Source organism: Panthera uncia, chromosome A2, assembly GCF_023721935.1.
Source record: "Panthera uncia isolate 11264 chromosome A2, Puncia_PCG_1.0, whole genome shotgun sequence".
Classification (NCBI taxonomy): Eukaryota; Metazoa; Chordata; class Mammalia; order Carnivora; family Felidae; genus Panthera; species Panthera uncia.
In genome coordinates, this window is record NC_064816.1 from 155,833,423 (window position 1) to 155,854,535 (window position 21,113).

The 21,113-nt window shown below is 55.0% G+C and overlaps 2 protein-coding genes across 17 annotated transcripts in view; one reads left to right on the plus strand and one right to left on the minus strand.

The window, feature by feature from the left end:
- CUL1 (cullin 1) overlaps positions 1-12,599 on the plus strand; it is a 105,450-nt gene extending 92,851 nt beyond the window's left edge. For all 7 annotated transcript variants that reach the window (XM_049643064.1, XM_049643061.1, XM_049643060.1 and 4 more), the window contains 11 exons: positions 1,569-1,617; positions 1,988-2,119; positions 3,280-3,397; positions 4,521-4,597; positions 4,999-5,130; positions 6,133-6,225; positions 9,663-9,710; positions 9,790-9,872; positions 10,358-10,463; positions 11,039-11,152; positions 12,079-12,599. In XM_049643064.1, the coding sequence (XP_049499021.1) occupies positions 1,569-1,617; positions 1,988-2,119; positions 3,280-3,397; positions 4,521-4,597; positions 4,999-5,130; positions 6,133-6,225; positions 9,663-9,710; positions 9,790-9,872; positions 10,358-10,463; positions 11,039-11,152; positions 12,079-12,159 (1,033 nt within the window). In that variant the 3' untranslated portion in view covers positions 12,160-12,599. The remainder of the gene's footprint in view (positions 1-1,568; positions 1,618-1,987; positions 2,120-3,279; positions 3,398-4,520; positions 4,598-4,998; positions 5,131-6,132; positions 6,226-9,662; positions 9,711-9,789; positions 9,873-10,357; positions 10,464-11,038; positions 11,153-12,078) is intronic.
- Positions 12,600-17,070: 4,471 nt separating this feature from the next.
- The window catches only part of EZH2 (enhancer of zeste 2 polycomb repressive complex 2 subunit), a 56,183-nt gene continuing 52,140 nt past the window's right edge, over positions 17,071-21,113 (minus strand). For all 10 annotated transcript variants that reach the window (XM_049643071.1, XM_049643067.1, XM_049643075.1 and 7 more), the window contains 4 exons: positions 20,834-20,915; positions 20,117-20,197; positions 19,867-19,951; positions 17,071-17,400 (listed from right to left, as the gene is read on the minus strand). In XM_049643071.1, the coding sequence (XP_049499028.1) occupies positions 17,340-17,400; positions 19,867-19,951; positions 20,117-20,197; positions 20,834-20,915 (309 nt within the window). In that variant the 3' untranslated portion in view covers positions 17,071-17,339. The remainder of the gene's footprint in view (positions 17,401-19,866; positions 19,952-20,116; positions 20,198-20,833; positions 20,916-21,113) is intronic.

The following is a 21,113-nucleotide window of genomic DNA, read 5'->3' on the forward strand; positions in this document are numbered from 1 at the left end:
CTCGTTTCTCGTTCACTTGGACGGCTCCTCTCGGTTCGGAAGCGCTCAAGGCTTGTCTCACTTTTCCAGAGATCTCTCGGCAAATGCTGCTGCAGGCGTTGTCCGCGCTTCCACGCGGTCCTGGTTTTGATGTTAACGTACTAGCTCTCAAGAGCTTGCGTAGCCCCCTTGCGAAAAGACGGAGAACGCCCGCCCGTACCGAGAAAAACACTGCGAACAAGTCTCCCCTAGAGTAGAGTCGGGGAAATCTTAAGTCAAATGTTAGCAAGCTAAATTTATCAGGGAACTAAGAATAATTCTCCAGAACACAGTAGCTTTCTAGCGATGGCTCAGTGGTGGCAAATTTAACGTAACTTACTGTGTTAACGACTGTGTGGTCTTCCTGACAGACATGGGGAAACCTTCGATGAGGTCACTAGATAGCTCTTGAACTTTGCCAGAAAGCCATTTCCCCAAGGCCAGTGAGAATGGAGTATTCGGGGAGTTTCCTCTGTTTCTTGCAGTGCTGGTCAGTGTAGTATTTAGCAGTTCTAGTCAGATCTGTGCAGGTATTCTTTCCAGGAATAAACATGGACTTCACATTGGAATGCCTCTTCTGACCTGCTGTCAACTTTTTTTTTCTTTAGGCTATTACATAAAAATCTTCAGTGTTTTTTAATTACATGTTTTAGTAGGCCCTCATTTCATTTGGCACTTGTCCCTTTATGCATTGCCTTTTCCTAAGGGGCCCTCATCAAGTCTCTTGCTATGTTGTAATTGAGGCTGGGGCAGCAGACAGACGGCAGGCCGCTGGGAGCACCACGTCCGTGAGCACACGCTCCTCCCGAGTGAAAGGGGCTCGGAAGAGAGGCTCTCCCGCAGGGGGCAGTGGCCCCGGCCTGGCCCTGTGAAGAGGGGGGCTGGGTTTTCTGAGCCACATGTTCTTAGGTAGAGGCACCTCTCCAGAGCTTGGTTGGTGGCTGGATCGTTCGATGTAAATTTATGGGGAATCTGTCTATGAGGGACTCGTAGACCCTGAAAAATTGCATTTACCCTGAAGTAACCTTTCAGTTAATACTTGTTCATAGAATAGAATGAATCAATCGGTTGTTAAAGACAACTCTCTGTTGTGTAGGCATAACCCCAGAGGAGGGTGGTGCTTTAGTGCTTGAGATCCTTTCATTATCTTTAATGTTTAGGCCACTCAAAAACTAAATGCCTTTTTCATTTTTTTCAAAGTTAGAGCATATTGGAGAAGGCCGTCGGCTTTTATTTATTTGTATTTAAATAGATTATCTGAAAGGAAAACTTGAATGTCTGGGGGAGCTTTTTATAAGTGTCTTCCGTTGCTTTTCATCTTGGATGTCGATTATTTTGTGAGCGGGTTCTTCCGCGATAGTTTCAGCGTAAGATCGCCACACAGCCGTAGGTAAGACAACTTTGCCTCTGTCTTCACGCGTTCATCTGGACAGAACTGAGTGTTCGAGTGTTCACAGCCACATTCTGTTGTGTTAGCCGAGTGGTGCTTGCTCATTAACAACTGTTGGCTGATGTGTTTGAGAACAGTATGCCTTCTTTTTACATTTCAGTTCCAAGAACCCAGAAGAAGCAGAGCTAGAAGACACGCTCAACCAAGTGGTAAGGCGCTTGCTAACGCACCGTTCCCGGTAGCCTTGTCTCTGCAGCTTTTAAGGTTATTGGTACAGGGTGTCTGGAATGTGAAAAGTCATTGGGTCATTTATTTTGCTTTGAATCTGTGGTTTTACTCCCTAAACTGAGTCATGAATTTTAGCGTTTGTACTTTCCTCATTAGTGCCGAGTCTAGACCAAGTTAATGTGGTTTCAGTGGTTGACAAAAATATTTCAAGACTACGGGTGGTATTTGTAGCCGTCGTAAACGTTGGCACACAGGCCGGACAAAACAAAGCACGCGTGTCAGCTGCCGGCGTGTGTTCGGTGACTGTGGCTTTTCAGTGCACTAAGTGTGCTCTCTCGGTGACTTCACTAGATGGTGGTCTTCAAGTATATAGAGGATAAAGACGTGTTCCAGAAATTCTATGCAAAGATGCTGGCCAAAAGACTCGTACATCAGAACAGTGCCAGTGATGATGCCGAAGCAAGCATGATCTCTAAATTAAAGGTAAATTTCATCGTTTCCGGGAAAAAAAAAAAAGTTTTTAAATCGCTGTGAAAGATTTTCATTGTCCCGGGTTGTCGTCGGTGGCCTGTAGCTAATGGAGTTCGAACGGCACGGGCTGTCCTGGGCCCCGCATGCTTTGCTGACCATCCGCCCCGCCCTCGGGGGCCCCTCGGTTCTGTTGGCCGGGCTGTGCTGCACTGGCCACCGGAGCGCCTGCTGGTTCCCACCCCCCTCCCCCCCCCCCCCACCTCCCCCCGAACTGCTCCAGTGGCTCAGCCCACACGTGTGTTTGGTCGACTTTGCATTGGCGGGTGTTTTGTTTTGCTCCGGGTTTAGTTCGCATCCTCAGTGGTCGCATCCTCAGGAGGACAGAAGGCATCGGACTCCACCGTTGAGCACCTGTTTTCTCATTCAGCCACTGTTTTCTCATTCAGCCACCTCTGCCCTCTGCCTGCTCTTGTTTCGGTGCCTCCTGGCCTGCCAGGCGCTGTCACGTGTCTGAGACCTGAAATGACTGTTGTGTGGGTAGCTAATTCTGCTCAAGCTGTCGTAACAAAATACCACAGACTAGGGGCTTGAACCACCCAGGTCTATCCTCCCAGTTCTGGAGGCGGGGAGGACCAAGGTCGAGGGGCCGGCTGAGTCCGTTTCTGGTGAGGACTCTCTTCCCAACCTGGTGACGGCCACCTTCTCGCGGTGTCCTCACGTGGCAGGCAGAGAGCACGCTGGTCCCTTGTTACACGGGCACTAATCCCATCACGAGGATCCCATCCTCGTGACTCCATCTAAACGTAATCATTTCCTCATGACCCCGCCTCCAGATACCATCACACTGGGGGTTAGGGCTCTAGCGCCGGAGTTTGGGGGGCACACGTGTCAGCTGATCACAGTGGGTAAGAGTAGTAAACAAAGTATGTCCTCTTCGCATTCCGTTAGAGATCCTTGCTCTTAGGTGCTCAGATGATACTTACTGTGTGAATAGTAGCCTACTGGTTTAAATCTGCACATACTGATGCTGTGAGATGTGGTTCAGTGTTACTAGCTTCAGTAGTCATTTTCTACGGTTAAGCCTATGTCGTGTGTGATTTCCGTCAGATTCCCTTATATACACTTCTGTTTCTAATAGAAATTAATGAGACGGTTGTCTGGGTTCATTTCAGCAAGCTTGTGGTTTTGAATATACCTCTAAACTTCAGCGGATGTTTCAAGACATTGGTGTGAGCAAAGATTTGAATGAGCAGTTCAAAAAGCACCTGACGAACTCAGAACCGCTAGACTGTGAGTACCCACGTGTTTATGAGCTGTTTTTGCAGGCAGTGTTCTTCGGGAAGTCCGTGTCCTTTGTGGCAGGCGACAGAGATGACAGAGTGTGGTGGTGCTTTATCAGGGATTCAAGGACGGACAGACAGCAAGTGCCACCTCCCAGATGGTCTTCCTGAGTCGCGTGTGAGCCTAGGAGATGACCGTCCTCTCCCAGGGGACCCAGGGCTGTGCCCTGGGCTTTTCCACTTGCTGGTGTGGCCACCCCACCCGGGATATCTGCCAGCTCAGGGCTCCACATGGTTTAATACTTCATAAATTTCTTTAACCTTAGTTGGGATCAGTTCTTGCCTTTTTTTTTTTTTTTTTGGTAAATTATAAGAGACTGACTTGGTGTATAGATTACAGAGTCAAACTAACCAAAGGCTCCATGGCTCCCGATCGCAACGGCGCCAGGACTCGCTCCCAGGGCCGCGCCCGCCCCCCGTCAGGTCCGCTCTGGGGGATGTTGGCGGATGATGCAGACATCATTACTTGTTAATGTTGTCTTTTCACATGAAAAATACGAATTTCATTTCTCCCCAAAGCTGAAGCGCTATTCCACTGTTAAACTTGGCAATTCTGCCAGTGAGCTCGTCAGCTATTGGTACTGATGAGACTTTTGTTCTCATTTAGTTTGTGTTACGTGTAGTGTTGGGGGGGGGCGGTAGTGTCGGCAGTAGTGGGTATACAGGAAACACGCCGAAGGTAGCTGTTCACGTCTGGGGATTTTGCTTCCTGAGTTGCGGCTGCCGCGGTGTCTGTGCCCGGCGAGCTGGGGGCGCCTGAGCAGACCCCAGGCCGGCAGGGCACCGACGCACGGGAAGCGGGGCGGGCATCTGATGTCGTAGCTCTGAGCTGGAGGCAGAATGAAAACTGCCCCTGTTTAGAGGAAAAGAGTTTCTGTTTCTTTGACCTTTCACTAATTTTCACGGAGTAAAATCATTTAACTGAAATACGTCCGGTTCTTAATTTCCTACTGAAGCAGAGTGTTTTCATTCGGTGTGTTTCTTTGAATACGAAGCAGTCCGCGTTTATTCGAACGGCAGCGTCTTTCAGTGTGTGGGACTAACCGTGTTCCTGCCTTTTCACCCCGCCTCAGTGGACTTCAGCATCCAGGTGCTAAGCTCCGGGTCGTGGCCCTTCCAGCAGTCCTGCACGTTCGCCTTGCCGTCAGAGGTGAGGGCGGCTCCGTCTCGTGTTCTGCTAGTGCCCGACGGAACGCAGAGGGCGGGCAGGGCCGGGTGTCCGGAGGCCGGCCTCCTCCGCGCCAGCCCACACGGCCCGAGAGCTGGCTCACGGACACGGAGCCTCGTCGGTGCTCTGCCGAGCCCCGTGGCGGTGGTCACCTGCCTGACCGTTAGAGTGCGTTTCCGCATTCTCCTCTCATGCCTCAACCAGTGCGCCTTGCGAGAGTCACACCCCCCACCCCCACCCCCACCCCCCGCCGTTCGGGTTTCACGTTTATGTAGTGAGCGTTTTGTACCGTACGTTTGGAGGTGTGTTTATGTGGAAGCGCTGACTGTGACTACGGACTGGGGTGAGATACGTATTCCACACAATGCTATCCTTTTATCCAGCTGGAACGCAGTTATCAGCGATTCACAGCTTTTTACGCTAGCCGTCACAGTGGCAGAAAACTGACCTGGCTGTATCAGCTGTCCAAAGGAGAATTGGTAACCAACTGCTTCAAAAATCGATACACTTTGCAGGTAAGATCACCCTCTGTTTCGGAATATATATATATTTTTTTTTTTTAATTTTTTTTTTTTTTAACGTTTATTTCTTTTTGAGACAGAGAGAGACAGAGCATGAACAGGGGAGGGGCAGAGAGAGAGGGAGACACAGAATCGGAATATATTTTTTTAGTCTAAATGAGGATAAGACAAGTTGTAGACATCGGAATCCAGTGATTCGTGCGTCAGAATCTAGGGTCGAGCTTCCGGCAAAGGGCGGTTCTCAGAGTCAGAGGAGTTCGGACGCTTTCCCGCTGAGGGGCAGGTGATACACCGATGCCTCAGTTTTATTCTCCATAAAATGGGGGTGCCAGTGCTTATACCTTGGAAGTGATGTGAAGATTAAGTAAAATAATGTGTTTAATAAGCATTTGGCACAGATCCTGCCCAATGCACACCACGTAGCTCAAAAAGCCAGAGTTTCCTGTACTGAATTACGACGATAGCCCTTTTCCTTTGGCAAAGCAGTTTCCTACTAATATTGACCCTCGGTGCTCTCGGCAGCACTGACTACTAAGTGATAAGAACTACGTGACTCCCGTTTCAGTTCTACAGGAGAAGCTGAGGCCCAGGGTAATTGTAGCGGCCTTCTCGAGATCCCGGTGTATATGTGGCAGAGGGAGGGTGTCCGTTAGGGTCTCTTCCCCTAAAGAGGATTTGTGTGTTTTATGCGTGCTTATGTAAATGAGTGTGGATGCATAAATAGTGTGTATTTGCGTAGACAAAACGTCGTAGAAGAAAGTTCCAAATTATTTTAACCTTCGAAAGGCGGTAAGTGACGTCTTTCGGGAGAGCGGTGCGTCTTGGTGGAGCTGTGACGCTTTGTGTTCTCTTTTAAATAGATCTGCTTTCTGTTGTGCGTGTTTTGCAAGAATTTGTTTCATACGTAACTTCTTCAGCCTTAAACTGTGTATTTTTGGAGGCTTTTCCACGTATTTAAATTCCGTTTCTCTTTCTCTTATATGGGGGGCCTCGAAGGCATCCACCTTCCAGATGGCGATCCTGCTTCAGTACAACACGGAAGACGCGTATGCTGTGCAGCAGCTGACTGACAGCACTCAGATCAAAATGGTACCTTCCCGTTACTTGGTCCCTGTGACGTGTCCAGTTCCCGTCTCCTCTTGTGAGCATTGAAGGGAGGGGGTGGGGAGACGGCGCGGAGGTCTCTGATTTCACACGGATGCACAAGACCTGCTTTCGCACGTTCGTTTAACCCAGCGTTAACCCTCTTCCCAACTAAGCTTTTCGTCACTTGATTACAGTGTCTTTCTTCCTGTTTATTGGCCGTATTTTTTATTGAGCTGTATTTCACGTACATAAAATTCAGCATCTTAAAGTAGACAGTTGAGTGTTTTTTCACGAGGTCGTACAGCCACCATCGCTGTCTCGATTCCCGAACACGCCTGTCATCCCGAAAAGAGACCCGTTAGCCGTTAGCAGGAACTACCCTCTGCTCCTCTCCTCAGCCGCTGAGCCCCATTAACTTACTTCCTGTCTCTCCGGATTTGCCCGCTCTGGGCTCTTCACGATAATGGCGTCAGAGCGTGTGTGCCTTTGACTTGGCATGTTTCCAGGGTTTCTCCACGTGATGGCATGTATGTTTCATTCTGTTTCCGGCTGAAATACATTCCAGCATCTGCATGGACCACGTTATGTTGACCCGCTCATCAGTTGGTGGGCCTTGGGGTTGTTTCTACGTGTGGTTATTGAGAATAATAGTGCTCTGCGCATTCACATGCGCGTCTCTGTAAGAACCTGTTTTCAGTTTTCTTGGGTGGATGCCAAGGACTGGAACGTTCGAGTCGTGACAGATTTAACTTCCGAGCCACTGCCAGGCACACCACCAGCAGCACGGGAGGGCCCCCCCGACCCTGGCTTCCTTTCTTTACGGCTATTATGGCCTAGTGGGTATGACGTAATACCTCGTCGGTAGTTTGATTTGAATTTCTCCAATAGCTGATGACGTTGAGTGTCTTTTTGTGTTCTTCCTGGCCGTTTATATCTATTCTTTGGAGAGATGTCTATTCAGACGCTCTGCCCATGCCCATTTTTTGTTTGGGTTGCCCTTACCGTTGAGTTGTAAGAATTCGTTATATATTGTGTACCCAGAGCCCCTTTTTCTTTTGTCGTGCATGCCTTTAGGGTCAGGTCTAAGGAACCGGTGCCTGATTCAGGGTTAGAGACATCTTTCCCCATTGATTGGGACTGCCCTGTTGAAAATCAGATGGCCGTAGGTGAATGGGCTAATTTCTGGATTCTTCGTTCTTTTCCTTCCGGTGATCTGTAGTTCTTTAAACCACAGTGCCTTGTTTGTGGTTATTTTGTAGCAAGTTTTGAAACAGAGACCTCCAGCTTTGTTCTTTGTCAAAATTGTGTTGGCTCCTCTGGGTCTCTTGCATTTCCATGTGAATTTCGGAATTAGCTGGTCTGTGCCGGCAAGAAGGCAGCTGCTGCTGTGATAGAGACGCATCGAAGCTTTGGGCTGCTTTGGGGGGTGTCCCCGTCCTGCCAGCGGGGCCTTCCAGTACGTGGCGTGAGCGGCTTTCTCTTTATGTAGGTTGTGTTTCATTCCTTCATTTCGTTCACGTGTTTCACTTTTGAGTGTGTAAGCCTGCGCTTTGGTTAAATTTATTCCTAAGTGTTGTGTTTGGTACTTTTGGAAATGGAATTGTTGATTTTAATTGATTATTGCGTATTGATTTTATATGTTGCAACCTGGCTGAACTTTTTTTTTTTTTTTTTTTTGAGGCTTCTTTAGGGGTTTTACAGTATCATGTCATCTGCAGATACAGCTAGTTTTACTTCTTCCTTTCCCTATTTGGATGCCTTTTATTTTTTCTTCTTGCCTGATTGTTCTGGGTGGAATTTCCCACGCAGTGTTGACTAGAGGTGGTGAGAACAGGCACCCTTGTCTTGTTCCTGACCTTGGGGGAAAGCTTCAGTTTGTTACTATTAAGGGTGACAATCGCTGTAGGTTTTTCTTAGGTTCCCTTTATTAAAGAAGCTCCCTTCTAGCCTTGTTTTTTTTTTTTTTTTAATCTTTCCATGATGAAAGAGTGTTGCATTTTGTTCAACTGCTTTTTCTGCTCTGTCGAGGTAAAAATATGCTTTTTGTCTATTAATATGGTGTGTTATAGTCATTGCTTTTCTTACGTTGCCACCCTTGCCTTCTTGGGGTAAACCCCACTTGGGCATGTATATGATATTCTTTATGTGCTGGGCTTGGTTTGCTAGTATTTTCTTGAGGAAGTTTACATCTACATTCATAGGAATGTTATCGGTCTGTTGTTCTCTTGGAATGTTTTTGTCTGGTTTTGCTGACAGGGTAACACTGGCCTTATTGAATGTCACTTAGGGAAGTATTTATTTTTTAAGTTTGTTTATTTATTTTGAGAGAGAGCAAGCAGGGAAGGGTCAGAGGAGAGGGAGAAGCCCAAGCAGGCTCCAGGCTGCCAGCACAGAGCCCGATGTGGGGGCTCGAACTCACCAACCGTGAGGTCATGACCTGAGCCGAAATCCAGAGCCAGACAGCAGAGCGACTGAGCCACCCAGGGGCCTCAGGAAAGGGTTTATTTTTTGATGATGCTTCAAGTCAGTCCAGAGTCCATCTTCAAATTCTAATGACAGAGTGAATTTGCCCCTTTGTGTGTAAGAGTCTGTCTCATCTCGTCGGGAGGGCTGGACTCAGGTGGAGGCTCAGGCCGCCCTCGGCCCCGCCCCACGGGGCTGACAGGGCCATTGGCCTTGGCCTCCGAGCTCAGCACTCCCCTCGTCAGGTCGGGCTCGGAAGTGCGGCCTCTGGTGGCAGCGGCCGGCAGTGCCCCAGACCTGCGGGTGGGGGGAGGGGGCGGGGGTGTTTGAATCTGGGCTGGTCACGTGACCAGAATGGGTGTCCGTGAAGGGCGGGGGGTGTTCCGTGCGCCGGGGTAGGAGGTATGGGGTGCGTCCGGGGGACTGAAGTTGGGCAGGTGGTGGTGTCCACGTCACGGGGTCACAGAGTTGGAGGAGGAGGAGGCCGAGACCCGCCACCTGCGTTTACAGGCGAGGAATCGGCCTGCGGCCCCGCGTGGCGCCTAGGGCTCCCCGCAGGATGTGGAGAACGGGGTCGGCCGCCGCCGAGTCCGTCGTGTCCGTGAGCAGCGTCCTCCGCCGTCATGCGGGAGCCCTCGGACGTTGCTTTTGTGGTGACCGTGTCCAGGATGGACGGACAGGTTCCTGTAGGTTTAAGTGACGAGATCAGCGTGGCTTGTAACGTTTGTAACCGAATCGGCAGTTTTTACCACGAGGTGGTCAGAGCCACAGAGGGGTTGGCTTCCCTTTGACGAGTAGGCGCTGGCGGTAGTGAACTTAGGGGACCTCCTAGTCACCACCTCCTTCTCCCTGGGTGGGTACATTCTCCTGTCTGGGGGGGACTCCTGTGTTCCTGCCAAAAATCAACCATGTGGTTGTGTGTGTGTGGTTTGTATTGCAAAGAAAAATGCAACTTACCTTTTTCTCTTCAATTGCAGGACATTTTGGCACAAGTCCTACAGATTTTATTGAAGTCGAAGTTACTGGTATGTCTGTGCACGTTCCGTGTTGAGCTAGACGAGAGCCTTTTCCTGAGATGATGTGGTAACAGCTGTTGTCCTGTAGGTTCTGGAAGACGAGAACGCGAACGTTGATGAGGTGGAATTGAAGCCAGACACCTTAATCAAATTGTATCTCGGTTATAAAAAGTAAGGAAAATCTGCCAGGTGGATGGTCCTGGACCACAGACTCGTCCCCTCGCGTCCGTGCGGATGGAGGCTGGGCACGGCGTGGGCCTCGGTCGTCTGCCGCTTGCCTCCGGTTCCGTGTCTGGCGGTTTCTCCACCGGGCAAGCGTCCCCTTAAATGGCTGGCCGGGGACCTTTGGGCCTCTGTCTGTCCCAGTGCCTCGAGTTTGTCTCATTTGACGAAATTTGGGAGAGCGGATGGAGGCACTGGCTCTCCCGTGACACGGGTGGCCTGTTACCGGCCGGGCAGGAAGCCACCGAGTGGCGGCAGCCTGCTGGGGGCCGAGCTTCTCACAGAGGTGGAAACTACCGCGGGGGGTGGGGGGGCCGGCCAGTGGTACGTGGGGACGGGGCTCGGGTAGCAGAGGCTTCTTAAAGGTCACACACGGGCCTTGAGCACCTGTCCTTTAAAGCGACAGCGATCGGTCTCCTCCTTTTTCCCGGCAGTAAGAAGTTAAGGGTTAACATCAACGTGCCGATGAAAACCGAACAGAAGCAGGAACAAGAGACCACACACAAAAATATCGAGGAGGACCGCAAGCTGCTGATTCAGGTGACTTGGGGCCCGCGCGGGGTGGCGACCCCTCACAGAGAGTGACGCCGCTCTGTCGCCCCGCGTGGGTCGCGGGGTGGCTGGGACTTGGGAGCGGGTGCGGGGACGGTGACGGGCCCCGAGTGGAGCAGAGGAAGGAAGCGGATGGACGCAGAGAACGTGGCGAGTTCGCGTCCGACGGGGCAGGGGAGGGGGGTCACAGCGAGGCAGCTTCTGCGGCTCTGCAGACTCGTGTTTTCTCTCCCCCCCCTTCCTCTATATAAAAATGAATTTTTTAATTGACATCCAAGTTAGCCAATAGTGCAACAGTGATCTTGGGACGTGTTTTCTCATTTTTAAAACGCTCTGTAGTCGGGTGAAATTATTAAAACTGCCGAGGAGACCAAAGTATGCCGTGTTTATTCTGTTAGAGTTGAAACGCATATCCTGCCGTGCGTTTGTGACCGTGTAGGAAATCGCAGTCCTCTGCACGGACACGGCCCTCGGCGGCCCGTTTGCTAGTTGTCCCGAATGTTCCGGAACGGTTGTAACCGTGACATGTACCGGTTTTTCCTCCCCGGGTGACGGGTGACCAGGCGGCCATCGTGAGGATCATGAAGATGCGGAAGGTCTTGAAGCACCAGCAGCTGCTCGGAGAAGTGCTGACTCAGCTGTCCTCGAGGTTCAAGCCGCGGGTCCCAGTGATCAAGGTACAAGAGCCACACGGCAGAAGCTGCCCGTGTGTCGTTTTAGGAGAGAAAGGTGTAACGAAAACGAGGCCGACGGCCCTCGGCATATCCATACGTACTAGGTTTCTACAAAAGGAAATGGGCTTAAGCTTAAAACCTTTTATCGAAACACGTACACAGAGCGGTGCACGCGTCCTGAGTGTCCGGTTTGCTCATTTTCCCAGAGTAAATATACTTGTACACCAAGATCCGAATCGAGAGTTAGAAGGTGACCAGCGTTCCCGAAGCTTCCCCTCGCTGCCTCCCCTACATTGCCCCCTGTGGCCCGAATCTCGCTCCCACAGCAGTTCCGCCTCCCTCGGGACTCTGTAACCGACCTGTAGATTTCCCGCTCGGCTGTGTCCCAGTTGTAGCCTGGCCACGGGGTGCTCCCCCTCGCTGTGTGAGCACTGGCTCCAGGGGCAGCCGCGGGCTTCTTCCAGGTAGCAAGTCCGAGGCGTCCTGAGACCGCTCGGGTCACCGGCAGCCGGTGCGGGGGCCCCGACAGTCGGGAGGAACCCCCTCCAGCTCCCGGGATGGCCTGTAGCCCGGGCGCTGGCTTGTTCAGGAGTCCCCACGGCCCCCCAGTCCCTGCCGGTGACTCAGGTAGGACAGAGCGACCGCGAGGTTCCCACCCCGTGGCCTCCACAGCACCCGGCCCGGCCGGCCCGGCGCCTGGGGTGCTGGGAGGCTGTGGCCCCGTGACACTCGGTCACCTCAGCGAGGCCGTTAAGGAGACGGGCACTGAGGGGACTCCATTCGGGGACGCAGTGGATGGGCTGAATTGCCCCGACTGGGCTCTCGGTGGTGCAGGGGAGATCCCCGGTGAGGGTGGCCCATCTCTTCGGTAATACATGTGGTTTTTTTCCTCCTGTCACGACTTCTCTCTTTTTTAAAATAATGCCCAGAAATGCATTGACATTCTGATCGAGAAGGAATATCTGGAGCGAGTTGATGGGGAAAAGGACACCTACAGTTACTTGGCTTAGCCCTTCCGGAAGGGTCTGCCTGTGCGAGCCGCAGCAGGTAGTTCCGGGCCGAGAGAAGAGCTCCATCCAGCTCGCAGCAGCCAGCCTGGCGCCGTCCGGACCTCCCTTTTTAAAACCGAGACCGAGGCTCCCACCGGCCGGTCTCAGACGTACATCAGAACTGCTCAGGATTGACACGTTTCAAGTCTGTAAATACGGACACCGACGCCATTTAACCTAATTTAAGAAGAGGGGCGTCGCGCCCCGAGGGCTGCATGCTACCGCATTTAAACCAGTCCATTGGCTGCGAGGCCGACGGCCGCCGCCCTCGGGCATCGGCGTTGGCAGCACCCCCTTTGAGAGCAAGTCTCACGGACCCACGTGTAGTCTGCTATGAAAAACCATTTGTATAGTGTGTTTCATTTTTTAATGTGTGAAAATAAAGAGAATTAAAGAATTTCCGTACAGGTCGCATTTGGTTTTGTTTCAAGTCTTACTGATGTCTACATGTAAATAAAAGACGTAATGATTGTGCGGATTTATAATCCCGTGTCTTCCTGTAGTCTAACAGGCTGCATCCTGTGGATTGAGACTCGAAGCTCTTAAAACTTGAAGGCCTCTTACAGTCTTTTCCCCCAGACGCTCCTGCTCATTTCTAGGGCTTGCCGCAGGGACCGGAAGGCAACCGCGTGTTGATTCTGTTTGATGCTTGGGAGGACCCGGTGGGTTAATCCTGACGTCCTCACGTGGTGGAGAAACTGAGGCCAGAGGAAGGGGCGCGGCCCCGGCCTGGAGAGCCTGGCCCGGTACCTGGCCGCTCCCTCCTGGTTCCAGCTGGTTGTCTGCGCGCAGGGAGCAGCTGTTCGGGGCGAACTCGCCAGCTTTTCCTGGTAAGACCGCCCGGCCCCCAACCGAGGCCGGTGACCCAAGGCAAGCACCCCGGGGTGGGTGGGCCACGCAGACGGAAGCTGTCGCTTCCAGGCGCCTCCTGGTAAGCGGAGGGGAGACCAGAGGCCTGGGGAGCGCGCCCTGCGCCCATCCGGTCGCGGGGGTCCCTCCGAGCTCTAGGCCGCGCTCCCCCGGCTGCATCACTTGCTAGTGAGCCCCTTCCGCAGTCCCTTCCTGGCTGAGGGACAGACGAACCCCGGAGGTGGTGGTGGAGACTCCCCGGGCCCTGCTGCGTCGTCGTCCTCGCGAACCCCACCTGACCACCTCGTGGCCTCGAGCAAGCCCGCCTTGCGCCCACCGTGGGTCAGGGTCACAAGCCAAAGAAGTGAGAGGGAAGTTCTCCCAGTTCCCTGGAACAATCTGGGCCTGACAGGTTAGTATAAAAAGTTACAAGTTGGGGGCGCCTGGGTGGCTCAGTTCAGCAGCTCTGGTCATGATCGCAGGGTCCGTGAGTTCGAGCCCGGCCTCGGGCTCTGTGCTGACAGCTCGGAGCCCGGAGCCCGCTTCGGATTCTGTGTCTCTCCCTCTCTGCCCCTCCCTCACTTGCACTTCATCTCTTCTCGCTCAAAAATTAAAAAAGTTACAGGCCAAACGGGTTAAAAAGTAGCAGTAGAGACAGCGTTTGTCAGTTTCCACAGCGTCTTCAGCTTTTCCAGTTTTACAGACACCACCCCCACCCCCCGCTTTGAAAACCAGGCAGAAAGCAGGACCCCCCCCCAGCCCCCCGCGCGCGCACGCCAGCCTCCCCCCACCCCCCACCGCCGTGCCTTGACCCGCTCCGGGACGCACGTGCTGCGCAACCACGGAGCCCCCGTGCGAAGCTGTGTTGGAGCCCCGTTGAAGGCGGGAAGCGACCTCAGGAGCCGGTGCCGGGTCTCCGGTCCCTCCGGGCTCGAGAGCACCCCCGGGCGTACGGCGGGACGCGCAGAGCGGCCGGCGAAAGGGCCCCGCGGGCGGCCGAGGCCGGCGGCCCCCCCACCCACGTCCGCGCCCCGCCCCCGCCCCCCCCACGCCAGGCGTGCGCCGTCTGGGGGGCGGGGGGCGGGCGGGGGAGGAGCCCCACGCGCTTTGCCTTCGTGTCTCCGCTGCCCTCCGGCTCCGGTGTGTGCTGACCCACCGCATGTCTCCTACCAGGAATGGACGAGCGAAAGCGCGGTCGTCGGAAGCTGCTTCCGTGGAGCCACCCGGCCGTCGCGAAGGGCGCCGAGGAGAGAGAGGCCACCGGGCTGTCGGTTGAAGCACCACCACCGCGTTCCAGGCTGCGCGCCCAGGAGGGGGACGGACGAGGTAGGGCCGTGGTCCGCGGCCCGTGAGGGTAACGGGTTCGCCGGGGTTGGGGCCACGGTCGGACGTGCCTGTGTAGACAGACGGCTGGCCCGTCGCTCGCCGGCGCCTTCGCGGGACAGCGGCCGGGAAGGCGGCGGGTACGGGCCCGAGCAGCACCGCCAAGGGGCCGGGGGGGGGGGGGGGGGACCAGTACGTACAGGAACGGGCACCTGCGGCCTAAACGGTTTCTGTTCGCTAGACGTTAACTCACTTGGATTTGAGTCTACACAAAAAGGCAACAAATGTTGCCACGGCCTGAGCATCTCAAGGTGGCCGGTCTCCCTGCCGGACACCGGTATCTGACGTCCCTTTGAAAGAACTCGCGGTTTTACCACACGCGGACGAAAACGCAAACGTGCTTGCCGGTCTCTGCACGGACCCTCCCTTCCGAAGACCGCTGTTCCAGGAATCGCAGTAACGCGGCCGGCTGGGCGACCTCGTTTTATTCCCTGAAGGTCAGCTTTCCGGCTCACGCCCTCGTCCGTGGCTGACCGCACGCTGACTTGCCCCGAGTGAGTGTGGGCTCTTCTTAAGCCGCTCTATGGAGGTCCTAGTTCGTAAAAAGCTCTGCCTACGCGATGTCTCAGACCGCTTCTGATACCCACCCTCCTGGAATCCTTTACCACAGGGGGCCGAGGTAGAAGCCAGCATTCGAAGCGATTTCCCTGTCCGTGAAGGGCCCAAAGCTCCTAGAGTTTTCAACCGAATACTCGGGGTCTTTGACAGCGTTCACTTGGGGAACCTGTCTCGATGACCTGTCTACGAGTGTAAATCACACGATTCGTTGGTTCACGTGGGATTGAGGGCCTCTTGGGCAGAGGTGGGAGCCAGGACTCTTGAGTCACCGAATGCATACTGCGAAGGCCGGAGCCTGAATGAACCAAGACGATACTGAAAAGCAAGCAGCGTCTAGATGGATCGCAGTCTGCACGCTTTTTGTAAGAACCACTAAATCCGGACCGGAAAGAATTTTGACAAACCGGTTACTCACGGTGCCCTCAGATTTGCCTGGGCGTCCGTCTGTGGGCAAGGGGCCACCGCCTAGACGTGGATGTTGGGACCGTCGTCACCGCCCTGGGGCACCTGCCTGGGGTTACGACCAGCGGCGGGGGGAAGAGGTCAAGAAGGGACCACAGAAATTGGCCGGCAGGGCCACCTGTTGTCATGTCAGGCTGTCGTCATCTGTTCCAGCATCGGATGTCCCTAAACTGTCCGAAGCCTCTCTGTCCTGGTACAGCCGCTACCCACCTCCTGGTCCCCTCCGCCGGGGAGGCCCGTGTCCGGCTTCCTCTCCGTGGGGGGTACGGCACTGGGGGAGGCACACGATTTTTAAAGTTCGTTCTTCCCCCACGTTTTGGCTTCGTTACTGGGTATTTGAATACGTCACGTGTCTAGCCCCGTGCCCGCCTGCGCTTTACAAACAAAGGCGAATCTAAAGCCGACCGGATCGGACGTGAGAGGCCCTTGCGACTGGGTGCGTGGCCGGCGTTTGTGCCGAGAGAACCGGTGTAGGGACACGGGAGACACGCGTTTCGGATGCGGGCACGAGAAGCTCGCCGTGCTGTGCTCACAACGCCCTGCTCTCCACTAAAACAACTCGTCTCGGCCATGGATCCGGGTGCCTGGAGCGTCGAGCGAGAACCTCCCTGGACTCCAGGCTCCGCTCCCAGCTGTTCACACGCGGGGACGGGCTGGCGGCGGTCAACGGCAGGAAGGCCGTGGCCGGAAGAAACTCCGGGCCCGTAGACCCCACTGGGGCGGTGGTCCCTGCTCTGTCCTCAACGGGCCCGCGTGTGACCACGGGGGGGGGGGGGCGCCTCCGCTCACGGCGAGCGTCCGGGGCGGGACGTAGCAGTGACAGAGCGCGCGCTGCGCTCGCCCTGCGTGGGTCCGTCCGCGACGGCCCCCCGAGCGTGTGGCGCCACTTCCCGGACACGGGGGTTGGGAGACTGTCTACCCCAGTGTCCTTCGTCACCAGACGTGGCAGAGAATGAAAGCGCGGCACGGGAGATGGCGCGTCGGGCCAGGTTTTCTGGCCCCAAAGCGAAACGGCCAGTTAGCGCTCAAGTGAGGACCGGCGTTGCCAGGGCTGACGCGCCCACATGCGGCAGAGACCAGTCTCGTCGAGGTTTGCGTGGTGGGAAAGGGAAGATTTGATTAAGCTTCACACGAAAATAGCATCACGCTGTGTAAATCCACAAAAATGTCCTCTAATTCCGGAAAAGGCAACTGGACCGCGCAGACCGATCACAGCTGTCATGACGAGTCCGAGGCAGGCGCCCCACTTCCGGGACACTTGGAGGGGTTTACCAGCCTTTCTTTAAGACCTGACACCGGTCTGGCTGTTACCCATCACCTTTCGTAGGCAGGAAGGCAATCTCCCCCTGCTATGGGATTCCCGAACGGCCACCTCGTCCAGCTCCGTGATTGTCTACACAGAGATCGAGGCTCCAAGGCTCCTGTGCGCCAGGCCGCTGGGACCCGCCCGGGCCCCAGGACGCCAGCTATCTTGTCACGTTATATGAAATAATAACTGGGCAAGTTAACACAGGTAATAGCCTTTAAATCAGGACCCAGAGAAAGACACCCCAGGATTTCAGGGTGAGTGTGCTGTCCCCTCCACGGACAACTCGGTACGATCAATGACGACACCAGGGAGAAGTTCAAGTATTCTTTTATTCAAAGTTGAAAAATGTACCATACTGCATTATTGCAAAAATTCACTGGTACAAAACACTTTGCAGCTGGTGAGAAGGCAATAAAAAGTTGATTTTTAAACTCATTACTATAAATTATTCTTACAGTACTTTGCAAATTCAGAATTTCAAACTGCATTTTATTCTTCTAAATTGCCCACAGTACTCGAGGTTCCTGAAGCTAAGGCAGCTGTTCCAGAAAGGAGGAGGGAGGGGAGGAGGTAGCCGATGTCAAGGGATTTCCATTTCTCTCTCGATGCCCACGTACTTGAGGGCGTCGGCCTGGCTGTATCTGAAAGAGCATGAAAACGCGGTGACCCGCGAGCCAGCATGGGGGAGACTGGCCCCCAGCTCGCCCGCCTCCCGCAGCGGGGGCAGAAACTCGCTTCTACTCTGAGAACTGGACAAGCCTGTTGGAACGGCCCCCCACCCCCTGCCATCCCCGAGGGCCCGGGAAGGTGGATCCGCGTCACCACGGCCGGCCCCGCACCAGACCAAACAGGAGCCCCAGCCTCCGCGTGAAGAACCTGGACCCAGGGGACGGGACGCCCAAAACGGAGCGCCGTGGCTGCCGCGACCTCCCCAGGGCAGGGGTCCACTGGGGACCTGTCGGATGTGGTGCCGCAGGCCACCGTAGTAAGTGGCGACACGCGGCCCGGTTTTGCCGCCGCCGCCGCCGCGCCCCAGAGCTGCGCTCCCCTGGGGGGGCGCGTATTTGGCCACAGGATGTAGTTTGCTCAACAGGCATCTGCTCGCATCTAAAGAAGTTCTCGGCAATTTACCCCGCAGAGCCTGACGCTGTGTCCCCACCACTGGGGGCTGCGTGTCCTCCGCTCCCTGACGGCCCGCGGGACTTGCCACAGAAAGGACCCGGAGGTGACCAGGTAGGACGCTGGCCAACAGTGCCTTAACCGTTAAAATACTAAACACTGATGACGTGGCGGGCGCTTGGGCCATCACAGGCAAGGACATCGCTCTGACTGCGCTGGAGGGAAACAGAACCTCTGCTAAAAGCGAGTGCACAAGGCTGCACGAAGGGCGAGGGTGAAAGTGGGCTTTCTCCACCCTTCATCATACAGGCATACCTCGTTTTATCGCGCTTCGCAAACATTACTTGTTTTTGGCGGGGGCGGGGACTGAAGGTTTGTGGCAGCCTCACGGCGAACAGGGCGGTGCCATCTTTCCGTGTCTGGCACATTTGGCCATGCATGCATGATTTCAAACCTTCTCATTAACATCAGGCCCGTTCAGGTGACTGGTGACCTGGAAGTGACTGCTGGCACTGTCACGGGCAATCTCGAACTGCACCCGTGGGGGGGGGGGGGGGGGGGGGGGGGGGGGGGTGTCTAACGGCTACACGTTACAGGTGGTCTGGCCTGGCCGCTCCCCTGCCCGGCCCTGCCCCCACCCCTCTCCCTCTGCTGGTGGGGGGAGGGGGAGGGGAGTCCCTGAGATGCACCAATATGGAAATGAGGCCAGTGAACCATCCACTGGGGGCCCCTCGGTGTGCAAGCGAAAGGAAGGGTCATGCGTCTCTCACTTTGAATAAAACAACTAGACGCGACTGAGCTCGGCGAGGAAGGCATTTTGAAAACCAAGACGGGCCAGAAGCTAGGTCTCGGGCATCAGTGAGCCAAGTTGTGAAGGCGGAAGGAAAAGCTCGGGAAGGAAAAGAAAAGCGCTCCTCCAGGAACACACAGGTGCTAAGAAGGCAACGCGGCCTCCCGCTCGTGTGGAGAGGGTTGCAGGGGTCTGGACGGAAGGTCGCACCAGCCACACGTCCCCTGAGGCCAGAGCCGAATCCGGAGCCAGGCCCCGACTCTCTCCGATTCCGTGAAGGCGGAGAGAGGTGAGGCAGCTGCAGAGGAGCAGCCTGAAGCTGGCAGAGGTGGGTCAGGAGGTTCCGGGAAAGGCGCCGTCTCCACAGCACGCAAGTGCAGGGCGAAGCGGCAGGCCGGCCGGAAGGCCCGGGGGCCGCGCGACACCCACCCCTTTGGTGGAGACACAACAGCCTTCTCCCGGACGACGCCAGCCGGGCCTTCGGAGCCAGAGAGGGGAAGTCCGTGCCCGGGGCTGACTCCCTCGTCGGGGGCTGACGCGGCAGTGACCTGGACCGGCAGCCGGGGCTCGGTGACCGTTCGGAAAACCCGAGGCCCCCGCGAACGGCAGGAGGTCCGCTCCGCCTGCGCTCTGTGAACGCACGACGAAGCCCGTCGGTCTCCAGCACGGTCACTGAGCAGGGGACGCTGGCTGCGGAGTTCTGCTCAGCCAGAGATCCCTTTCAAGACGGGGCAGCTCCCCGGCGGTGCACCCGGTCACAGCCCAGAGACGGACGGGATGAGGGTCGTGCTCGTGCCTGCCACCACCCCCGCCATCCTGCAGCCCGTGCCTCAGGCGGCCGCCTCGGCCTTCGAGTCTAGTATTTAAGAAACACGGGTCACAAGGCGACTGAAAGCCACAAGGTTGAGCCGCTGTTCTAGATGCCGTCGCTGTCTGGCAACCCCCGGCCAGAGGATTAGGATTCGCTTTAGTGCAGGGGCCTGGAACCGAACCCGCGATAACGCCGAGGTATGCCTGTATTTCGAAAGTAAGCCTTACTTGTGTAACTTCCCCCCACACCCCTGACAAATAATGACCAGAAATCAATCCCTCTAAGACCGGAAGATCCAACAAAGAGCTAAAAGCCAGGCTTTCCCCACAGCTTAGAGTCCAGGAAGAAAAAGCCCTCAGGTCACACTAGAAATACGCTGTTACCAACCTGTAATCAAAAAACAGCTCTTCACCAGTCTGGATGGCTCTCTTAGCAAAAATCCCTATCCTGTGATCGCCGTTAACCATCATAACTGGAAAGAGATACACACACTGGGGTCAGTGAGCTGGATGAGGACGGGCCCCAGGGAGGGTCTGACTTGGGCACATAATCCACCTCTGTCCCAGGGCTGTTCAAGTTCACGGTCACTGGTCTGAAAGGGGGTTCTGTTGGCAATTCTGGTTCCTCCAGCACCTACCTTTTGCATAGCAGTTTGGATTTACTGAATGATTTGCAAAACGAATCTTGTTACCCTTGCGGGTTGCATCCACCACGAAATCTGAAGAGAAAAAGAGAACCTAATGCAGTGAACAATTTCAGTCCTAAATCCGTAAACACAAAGTTACTACGGTTCTGGAGAAGTCAGGGTTGTTCAGGACTTTTACGAAAAATGTGCTTCTTGATATGCCATTTCACCTTTTACTTTTTTTATTCGACAGCCTGCGGAACATGTTCGCAGAAAGACCTACTTCGGCAGAAAGTTACTCTGAAGGTATCGGGGGTGAGGGGCGCCCCCACCCCCCCACGGCCTCACATTCGCTGCCCCAAAACAGTGTCTGGAAAGCAGCTTCCTCATTCTCACAGACCTTCTGAGAACAAGCAGGGAAGTTCTGGGGATGCGTCCACCTTCAGGGCTCCCCACCCTTCCCAGGTCAGAGGCCCCCGATGAGACCCGGCAGCCCCCCCCCCCCCCCCGCCGCTGAGGCCCCGGGGCAAACCCGCAGCACGTCTCCCAGCTGGAGCCGGTGCAGCCCTAGCGGCCAGCGGCTCTGAATGATCCGGTTCAGCCTGGTCGCCTCACCAACAGCCTGTTTCCGGGCGGTGAGAAACGCCCGATGCTTGGAAGCGAGGCGGAGACACTCCCTGCAGCCCCAAAAGGACCCCTGGCTCGCAGATGCCACCCCCTCAGACCTACCGTTGTTCAAGTTGAACAGAAAGCTGCACATGTATTTGTCGTATACTTTCCCTCTTCTGTCTGCTTCATCTTGAGAAATAATCTAAAAAGCAAGACGGTTGTGGATTAGGTGACCCAAGCTCAAAGGGCACTACAGACATTTTCCCACCTTCCTGACACAACCCAAAGACGGTCCTACGGCTGGTTCCTCTCCTGCGTTCAGTCTACGTGCTGATGTTTCAGAACAGTGTTGACCCAGAAACACCATTCCCACATCTAAAGGAATCATGCCTGGAGAAAG